General features: G+C 43.1%; 2 protein-coding genes across 2 annotated transcripts; both read left to right on the top strand.

Moving 5' to 3' along the window:
• Positions 1–1844: 1844 nt before the first annotated feature.
• Positions 1845–6407, top strand: PCYB_112480 (hypothetical protein; the record flags this gene model as incomplete). Its single annotated transcript, XM_004223126.1, has 2 exons — positions 1845–1958; positions 2178–6407. The coding sequence occupies 2 exons, from the start codon at positions 1845–1847 to the stop codon at positions 6405–6407; spliced, it is 4344 nt and encodes a 1447-aa protein (XP_004223174.1).
• A 1789-nt stretch (positions 6408–8196) lies between these two features.
• PCYB_112490 (hypothetical protein) lies at positions 8197–10326 on the top strand (the record flags this gene model as incomplete). Its single annotated transcript, XM_004223127.1, has 2 exons — positions 8197–9261; positions 9478–10326. 2 exons carry the CDS (start codon positions 8197–8199, stop codon positions 10324–10326), a joined length of 1914 nt encoding a protein of 637 aa, XP_004223175.1.
• Between the last annotated feature and the right edge of the window lie 142 nt (positions 10327–10468).

Raw genomic sequence — 10468 nt, forward strand, 5'->3', positions numbered from 1 at the left:
CCTTTTTTGGTGTAGCATGTAGAAGGTATATCATTTTGTACACGCGCAAAGGTGAGTTAAATATGTTTGCATTTTTTCCCTACAGTTGTACAGTTACTCATTTACGTGCCTATACACATGTAAGGAAAATTGTCGCTGGGACTTCCCACGTTGTGTCCCGTTGAGCCATGTGCGTAATGGATACGTGGAGGTGTGCCCTGTCACTTTTGCCATACCACTTTTGCCTTACCATTTTTGTGTGCATATTTGGACTTACATCTCTACATGCCACATTTTTTTTTCTTTTTGCCAATTCGTTTTTTCCCCTCACTGTGTGTTTCGTATCATACGTTCACACAGATCTGCGTGTACACACGTGGAGAAGTGCACATGTACGGATGCGCTGTCCCTTTTGCAGATTGCATGTACGTTTCTTTGACTTATGCAAACTCCTACGCAGAGGTGGAGGGGGTATCCTCAAAAGTGTAAATGCAGTTGTCCGTTTAGCATTCCTGCGCTCTACACACGCCTACATATTTGCACATACGAATGGCCGCATGAGCGTCTGCATGGATCATCGCACCCTTGCATGCGTGGCATTTCGTAAAAGCAAATAAATCCACCCAATTTTGTGCACATATACGTATTCACCATTTATTTATCTTTTAAGAAAATTACACCAAGCGATGTGATTTATTTTTTTTTTCCCCCTTCCCCCTTTTATTTTATATTTTTTTGTTTCATTTCCTCCTTTCTCTTTTAAGCGTAATTGTCCATTTGAACGCACAAGTAGGGAGAGAGGAGGGGTGTTAACCTGGCAGAGACTCGTTCTTGCCAAGTGCGCTGTTAAGCAGACGTGCAGGTGCAGTGGTGAGTGAGTACATACACACACGTGTCTCTCTCCCCACGCGCGCTGCTCACAACGCAATAATCCGAAGGGATACGCGAAAAAGGGCAGTGCCCACGAATAGCCAATTTTTAAAGAAAAAGAAAAAGGATAAGCCATCGCGAGTTGGATGTAGCGAAGGCAACACGATTACGCAACGATTAAAAAAAAAAAAAAAAAAAAAAACACAATTTATTGAATAAGAGAGGAAGTGAGAGCCATCCAGAGGGAGAAAGAACAACAAAATAGTTAATCGAAATAACTACCGAAACAACATTGTCTTTAATATCATTTCAAGGTTGTTGCGCAGCGAATAGTTTTTTTTTTTTTTTTTTTTTATTTTTTTTTTTTTTTTTACGAAAAGAGCTAGGTATACCATTTTAAGGAACAATTAACGGTTAGGCCAAATAAAATTTTTGTTTGCTCCTTTGACTGTGTACCTTCCCTTCCCTGTAGGCTTCATATTTTGGCAGTTTTTCCGCCGACTTGGTCACACAACGCGTAAACACGTGTATATTTCAGAGCAGGGGGAGGAGCACGCACCAGGATTTATGCACAAGTGTGTATACGTTCGCACAAAAGTGTATACGTTCGCACAAGTGTGTATACGTTCTCACACGTGTTTACGTCCGCACACGTGTTTACGTTCATACACGTCGGTGCCCGTCCGTCCCGCTCCCCGTTCTCTCCCGTTATTTTAAAAAATTTCACAGCAAGTGTCATGCTGGAAATGGAGGGAAGGGACGGTCCCAACGATGCAGAGATGGATTCCATTGCATCACCATTTACGGAAAACAAAAAAAGACTGTACTACAGTGAAGGTGGTAGTAACAATATGAACAGTTTGAGAGGGAATGCCAGGGGAAGCGCGAGGGGAACTGTGAGGGGCAACGTCAGGGGCAGCGTCAGGGGCAGCGTCAGGGGCAGCGTCAGAGGTAACGTGAGAGGAAACGCGAGAGGAAACGCGAGGAACAGTCAAATGAATATGTACAATGAAATGAACGAAGGGAATAGCGACTACGATCGAGCAGTAACTATGCACAGCCTTGATCCATTTAGTAGTCCCACTTACCAATCAAACAGCACTAGTGCGGTAAATGCGGCCAATGCGGTAAATGCTGCCAATACTGCCAATACTGCCAATGCTCCCATTGCGACTGCTAACATTTCAAATGACGCAGGCAGCGCTGGTAACCACATGATGGGTTCTGTAAAGAATCTCGTCTACAGTAATAGTAATTCCAGTGGAGGTAGTCCGGGTAGCAACGGTCTCCCCACTGACAAGTCAAGTAACTTCTCCCAATATAATAAGGATGGCTTTCTCGATAACACGGAGACTAGCCATATGAAGGGCAAAAATTTTTGCAAACGAGTTGGAAAAAACGTAAACGTGAATGGTATAAACCTTGGCAAAGGTAACATCAACAGTGGGGGAGGGAGCGTCGTAGGGAGCGTCGTAGGGAGCGGCGTAGGAAGCGGCGCAGGTGGCCACAATAACTTTGGTGCTAATAAGAACGCAAAGGGGTTTAGAAATCGATTCACTCATTTTAGCAAAAATTCCATGAAGCATGGCGTGGGTAAGCAAAACCTTGGGTGGGACGATAGGGGCAATGTCGGCACGGTTGGTGGAGACGATCGAGAAGGAGAGAAGGACATCGACAACAACGAGGGCGAGCAGCAAGGGTTCTCCCTCTACGGCCGCAAGAACCAGCTTACGCAGCACAATCAGCAAAATATGCAAAGCCAGTATGGCCCACGGAGTGAGCTTTACCACCCAAATGATGATGTAGAAAGTGCAGAGAGGAGGAACATGGCTGCTCCAAATGAAGGCATCTATGGCGATACGTACGGAGGTACACATGGGGACGCGTTGGGAGAAGGATTCTATGACGATGCTCAGAAAAGAAGTAACCAAGGGGTAAGTAAAGCCCATTTCAGAAATGTATATGAAAATAGGAAATTAAAAAACAACAAATTGTGTACTAACGTAGACATCGATGGTGAGGACAATGACGTGGTGAATCATTTGGGGGGTAGTAGGGACCTCGATGAGGGGGATCCCTTCAGGGAGAGTAACAGTCTACCGCTGAGCATACCCAACGATGCGGAAGTGAAAAATGTGAGCAACCAAAACATGGCAACAGATAAGGTACACCCAAGTAGCAACATACACATGAACAGAAACGACAAAAATAACAATGCCACCATGAACTATGCTAATGTCGGGAAAAAAAGAAAAAATGTGAAATTTGAAAGCAACACGTTTCAAAAGCATAAGCAGAAAAAAAATTATTATAAGTCCTTTAACGATTCTTTAAAGAGGTATAGCAATAACTCCCTAAAAATTGTCAACACGGGTATAAAAAAGGGGAACAGTTCTTCTTTTTATGGCAATCGGGAGGATGAAAAGACGCTCCTGGATATGAACTTAGGGGTGAATACACTCGGTGGTCAGGTGCAGGCCCATGGGAATGATAGCGCTGCAGTGGAGGCCTCAAACAAAAGCAACAGTGCACCAAGTGGTGCCTCACCAAATAGTGGAGCACCAAATGGTGGCTCACCAAATAGTGGCGCACCTATTAGTGGCGCACCAAATAGCGCTGCAGCCAGCGCGGGACTAAACGCACCTGCTAACGCAGACGCGAGCACCCCCGCCGCGGGAACCAAGACGGCCGGCCGAAACAACCACCTCAGTAACTTCTACCCCAGCATGAAGAAAAAATCATTTAACAACATGACCTTCTCGCTTAACAAGTATCTCAACTCTTATGTCAACTTTGACCGAATTAAAAACAAAAAAACGAACAATGAAAAGGTGATAAACAAAGGAAGCTGCGCGGGTGCAGTGGCGATGGGAGGTAGGAATGACACGGACGTGTGTGATAGTACTTTGGTGAACCAGGGACAGAACTTCGCTGATCGGAAAGCCGCAAACCAAAATGGAGATGAATCCTTTGGCAGTTACAGAGGCGGGTCTAGCGAATTCACCCAGGTGGGAAACCCCGGCGGAGGGAACCTATCCGAATTGAATAGCCTCGCTAAGAACCTCAATTTGGAACTACTAAAAAATTTGAGAGACACTCTTCAAAATGAAGTGAGCGGAAGTGGAGGCAGTAAGGATAGCTCCAAGGTGAGGAGCAGCGGTCCCAGTTACATCGAGTGCCTTAGTGAGGTGTCCGAAATTAGTGATGACGATGGGGGAGATGAAAGTGATAAGGAGAAGGATAACAGTACCGAGTTGGGAAGAGATAAAAACGCCTTCCCCAAGTGGACTAACAACATGACTGAAATGGAAGAGGCAGCAGGGATGGGTGGAGCCAATGGGACCTCTGCTTCACCCGCTGCTAACGGGGGGGTGGCACTTGGGTATGGCTCAAACCAGGGCCCTTATGGCAAGTCGGACCTAATGCAGAGTCTGTACAGTCTGTACAACAATGGCAGAGTAGGGGATGCAAAACCCAGTGTGTATGGTGCGCTCACTGCGGGTGGATCTGCGAAAGGGGAAGGCATCAACACCTTTGCGCACACGGGAGAGATAAGCAGTAATGATAATGCATATGAGAGGGGTATGAACTATACCTACGGAATTGAAACTGGTCAGTCCCATTTTAATGTAAACACTGATGACGGTAACTCCAACTCGTTTGATGGAAATAGGAAAAACCTCGATGCGCAGAAGGGGGTGGTGTATAGAGAGTATCTTCGCACAGGTGGGGCTGCTACCCCCTTTGGTGAGTCGAATGCAAATCCGAATGTGAAGGAAGAAATTAGTGCTGACAAATCAGGTGGAAAGCCATTCCAAGATGGAGCTGAATCAAGCAACAATTATCACCCCTATGGGGATAACCATTTTGTCGAAGAAACGGATGGTAGAGCAGGCAAAAAAGGGGACCCGTTTGGAAGCACAAATAATATCGACATGAACGAATTGGGAGAAGAAAACGAAGAGGAGGATGACGAAACGGAACCTTTTGCACAAATGAGAAATGAAGATTTGTTTATTAATTCATATATGCCATACCCTCCAGAAAAATACAGTAGTATGTACGAACTACACGAAATAAAAATATTATCCCCTCATATATTGAAGACCAAATTTCACAAGGAGGGAAAAAATAGTTATCATTCTTCCCTAAAGGATGGCAAGCTAATTCTGCTACTCGATCTAGATAACACATTACTACAGGCAACATCCTTTGCAAAATTTAACATGGAATTACCTTTGGAAAATTTTATTGATGAAAATGGAGAACCCGAATTATATAAATTCTTTTTACCCTATTATAACTTTTTTTATTATTTAAAATTTAGACCCTATGTACGTCAATTTTTGCAAATTCTATCTCTATACTACGAACTGTCTATTTATACCAATGCGACTAGAGAATATGCAGATGTAGTTATTGCTATTTTGGATCCCGATAGAACCCTTTTTGCTGATCGAATTGTTGCTAGATGTAGTTCTGCTGATAGGGAAGAAAATAAAAACTTTTCTAAAATTTATCCTAATGTAGACTCCAAGTATATTATCGCTTTTGATGATCGAAAGGACGTTTGGACAGACATTCCACATTCACATATTTTAAAAGCAGAACATTATAATTTTTTTGAATTAAGTAAATATGATATAATTTCTCATTTTAAAGAACCCACTACATGTAAGAAAAGATTCGTTGATATGGATATGCATCTCCATTTTATGACAAAAGTTCTTCTCAAATTACACAAACATTTTTTTGAAAGACCACTTGAGGTAGATGTAGGAACACTCATAGAAAATATTATGTTAAGTACATTAAGTAATGTTGGGGTTTATTTTACAGGATTTAGAAAAAACTCTAAAAATTCTCAACATGTACTTTCATCAGACTGTGAAGATAGGCAGAAAGAGATAGCCTTAGAGTTGGGAGCGAAAATTTATACAAATTATGACATGCCTGGAGTTACACACATCATTGCTGCGAAAAATTGCACTGATAATTTAATCAAATCGAAGAAAGCCAATTATAATCATATACAGAAGGTGCATACTTTATGGCTTTACCATTGTAGGGGTACTTTGCAGAGTGGAGATTCTACCTACTTTGATGCAGATGAGTTATGCAAAATTTACAATAATAAACCGCCACTGCACCCCAAAAAGGATCACTGGTTTTTTGGCAATAAGGATGAAATGAGAAAGCAAGATGATACGAGTGAATGCATAAAAATTGAAAATCCTAAATCCAGAATTTTTTTGGGTACAGGTGAATATACGAATGACGCAGTTATTTGCTCGCCACTTGAACAGATCAACATTAAGTGGATTGAGAAGGAAGTCAAATTAAGGCAAATTTATGACACCCCCGGTGCTGCTACTTCTTCTTCCCCTGTTGGGACTGGAGGCGACGGACAGCAGCGCGACAAGGGTGCAATGCGCGAGAGGACCCCCCACAGTGACATGAGCCCCCTTGGTGAACACATGGACGAGGATGACAATTTTGCCTATGAGAACAGCAACGTGGAGGAGGAGGAGGGGGAGGAAGCGGAGGGCGAGGGCTAGGCCATCGGCACGAGCTACATCTGCATCGGTATCGGCACCGGCTATAACTGCAACGTCAGTAGGGATAAAATGCCCATTTGTCCCGTTCCCTTTCTCACCACGTACGTTTTTTTTTTCATCTTTTTGCTACCATTTTATATACCCCCTTTTTTTTTGTATCACCTTTTCTTGATGCACTTCCAAATGAATATATTTTTTGTGACTTTTTTTTTTTTTGGTTGCCTAACGGGGTGTGCATCACACGTTTGCGCTTCTCCCATTTTGCCATTCCACATTTTTCCTCTTTGCTCCCTTTTTTCTCACTTTTCCGACTGGTGGTGTGCATCAAAATGGTGCCTCCTCACAGCGGCGGCTGCTGCTTTTCCAACACTTTGAAGCTACGCACATTTGTTCATTTGATTATAAAAAAAATCAACTGCTACACATGTGCATGCAGAGTAGCACCTTTTGGGAACTTTTGCAAAATTTTAATCACACCGTTATGGAGTACACGTCACTTGGGAAAAATGAGCCTCATGTCGAGGGGTTAAACACCCCCTTCAATGTGTTTGCGCTGGAAAATGGGGGAAATGCTCCTTTATGCATAGGGGATGCCTTGCCATAACCGTCGAACCGCTTTTTTTCCCCCGTTTGTGGGCAACGCGCATGTGTGCTTCTGTAGCTGAAGAAGCGGGGGGGAAAGCGAGAAAAAAAAAATACATATATATATGTATATGCATATGCATATGTATAAGCGTTTTCTCCAACTCTACGTCATCACAGGGTAGCCTGGTAAATACTCCCATAAATAGCTGCACATTATTTTGTTTAGCTACGCTTTTAACCGTGGCGAGCCCCCCCCCTTATAACGACGCTTCTTCCCAAAGGGGGAAAAAAAAAAAAGATCACACGCTGATGAACTACATACACACACACATGCAGAAAGTAAAGTAGCAGTTCCGTAAATCCAAAATGGCTATCCTTAATGGAAAACCCCGATTGATAACTCACCAATGGTCTTTTTTAAAAAAAAAAAAAAAGTGAAAGATGTGCTTGGAAAATGGAAAGCTATGTGTAATATCTCACTCGAAAGGCATAACTTTTTTAACCGAACTGTGTAATTTTGCTTAATTTAAAAAAAAGAACAACAATACCCATAAACACAATCAGAAGGTCGAAGAGGCCCCAATTTGCCTCTTCCCCGAGTAGAGAAAAAAACCCTTTTTTAAAATGGAAAACTTTCAATAAAAGGGGGGGGAAGGCATTTCCCATTGTCACTTCGCGTTGCACAGGACGGAGACAATTCGGCCGACCTGTACACACACACACACAGAGGGAAACGGCGGGAATAAATGGGAAGGTAATTTTTCAGACATTTTAAAATTGTTTTGTGGGAAGAATAATTTCCGTTTATCAAAATTGCCACTTGATTGGGGAGGGAGGGGGCATGCTGAGGTTTCCCCCCACAAGGAAAATACGCTAGGGCTGCCTCCCAGGGGAAAGGGAGGGAGTACGGACAGAATATGATACCTTCTTCAAAGCAAGCAAGCAATCGGATAAGCAATCGGATAAGCAATCAGACAAGCAATCAAACCAGCCATCAAACAAACAATCAAACAAACATTGTGACCCCAAGTCGGTGAAAAATAAAAGTACCCACCAGCCAGTATTAACCACTTCAGGTGAAAGATATCTCCCCAAAGAGCACCTCAAATAAGTTCAAAAGGACGAATATATACAAATAAACAAGTAAGCATACACACAAGTAAAAAAAGGGGAGTGACGCTCATCTTTTTTCACATCCCATTTGATGATAAGCACAACCAAGAAAATACAACAGGCAAATCACAAAATGAGTGAACCAGACAAAAAATATATCACCGTGTACTACTGTAGAAATGGAGGAAGGAACCAAGGAAAGGACAGAAAGAAAATTCCAGAAATAAACGAGGGATACGTGACGATAGAAATAACTAGGATGAACCAGAGGATACACCCCTATAGGAAGGCAAAAAACCAGCTTATTTTTCCAAAGGGAAGTTCTCAAAGCAGCAAGCGGAGGAGCAATGCAAATGGGAGGGATAGCGGTATCAACCGAGTTGGGGAGCGCGGGAGGAAGTTCCTGTCGAGCTGCATAAACTCCTTTTTGAATGAAAACGCAAAGTGGAGCTGGACGAAAATATTACTCGACTTGGTGCACGACACAAAAAACAGAATCAACGAAAAGATTAACGCTTTCCTTAAAGTGTGCGTTTTAAGTGCAGATTATTTTCCCAATGAGCTGCAGATAAATGACGACACGATGACGATGATGATGAGTGGGGGGACAAATGGATCCGTGAACTACTTCAACGCAGAACGCGCGAAAATGCTGCTCGAGTCTGCATCTGTGTATGATAAAAAATACACCACTAAGGGGATTACAACCCAGGGAAGGTTCTCTCCTTCGGGATGTCTACCAATAAATGGGGACTCCTTCAGACACGCCAATGCTAACGGACTTCATTACATCGAGGGGGTAAGGGACAACTACTATGCTCAGAACATAACCAATTTTAATAGCTTCAACAAATCACTTTTTAACCACAACTTATGGGGTCAGTCAAGCTTTTTTTCCATGCGCAACTCGGGCAATGATTCGTATTTACCGCAAAATTGGGGACCCCCCTACTTGCACACACACTCTGCTCCTCCGAAAAAACAAAATGTAAAAAACTTCTACATTTCTGTGGTTAACAAAAAAACGAATGTGAAGGAGGTGAGAAAGATTAGCTTGATGGAAATTTGCAGCTCTCCCTACTTCTTCCTGTGCCAAGGGTTTCTCTCAGACTTGGAGAGCTACTTGGCTTTGAATCACTGCCTTTTGTATCTTAAGGTAAGGGGCTAAAATGGGGTTTCTCCCATGAAAGACTAGGAAATCCTACGAAATCGCTATCCCCACGCGGGGATCCTTCGCGGTTCGTTATGGGAGAGGGGGAAGGAAAACTACGCGAGTGCTTATATTTGCCAGTACCACGTTCACACCTCGCGAGCACCCCCTCCTGCAACCTCACAACTTTGCCACCCCGTGGACACCCCCTTTCCCTTTCAGAAAAACAAAGCAGAACTGTCGCAGATCCACGTGAACTTCTTCTCCTCCCTAATAGACGTCGACGAAGTCAACTTCCTCGAAGAAGGTGTGTCCAAATCCATCCTCAGACATGCCATTAGAAGACTCACCACATTGTTTAAAATCCCAACTGATGACATAAAATCGGTGGAGTTTTGTGTATACATAAAAGGCAGCGAACAGATGGAGATCCTAAATTTTACCGGACAGAATATTTACAGATATCTCATTTTTATATTTTTAAGCAGCAAAAAGGGTAACTTTTTGGAGTTCCCCAAGAGTGGGCTGAAAATTATGACCATGATTGGGAACTCCGTGATATATGAATGCTCCGGGGTGGGGAGTGATTCCAGTCCGGGGGTAGACTCCAACTCAGACAATACTGCCTTCAAATTCGATCTCTCAGAAGAGAAACTCTTTTTCCTAAAAGTTAACCTCAAGGAGAACGTAGATTTGCACCAAGTGTTAGTAAGAGAAACGGGTGCTGCCGCAACAGGTGGTAAGTCGCTTCCCAGGACTGCCACATTTGCAGAATTGTCCTACGCAGGCTCCCCTAACGCTACTTATTCTTATAATTATTCCCCTCCTCATGTTACCTCCAACCGGGTGAACCTCACTAGCGTCGGCTTTAACCCGGTGATCAATCCATTTTCGTGTGTTCAGCAAAACGTAGACACCATTAGCAAAGAGATAATGCAGCTGAACATGAACAGTATGCGCAACTTATACTTAAAGACGAAGACTGCTAAAAATTGCGCATCCCCTTTTGTCATGCCCGTTTCGCAGTTTTCACAGCACCCAATGGGGGATAACTCCCCCCAAAGGTGCTAACCAACACAGGTTGCACGTGAAAAATAAGTTACCCATTAACCCGCACACAGTTGGTAAAGGTACACAATATTTTAAAAATTAAATCCGCTAACGGATTGTTTACTTACCACAGGGGTTATAGTCACCTCACATATGTGTAAAG

This window comes from Plasmodium cynomolgi, chromosome 11, assembly GCF_000321355.1.
Source record: "Plasmodium cynomolgi strain B DNA, chromosome 11, whole genome shotgun sequence".
Classification (NCBI taxonomy): domain Eukaryota; phylum Apicomplexa; class Aconoidasida; order Haemosporida; family Plasmodiidae; genus Plasmodium; species Plasmodium cynomolgi.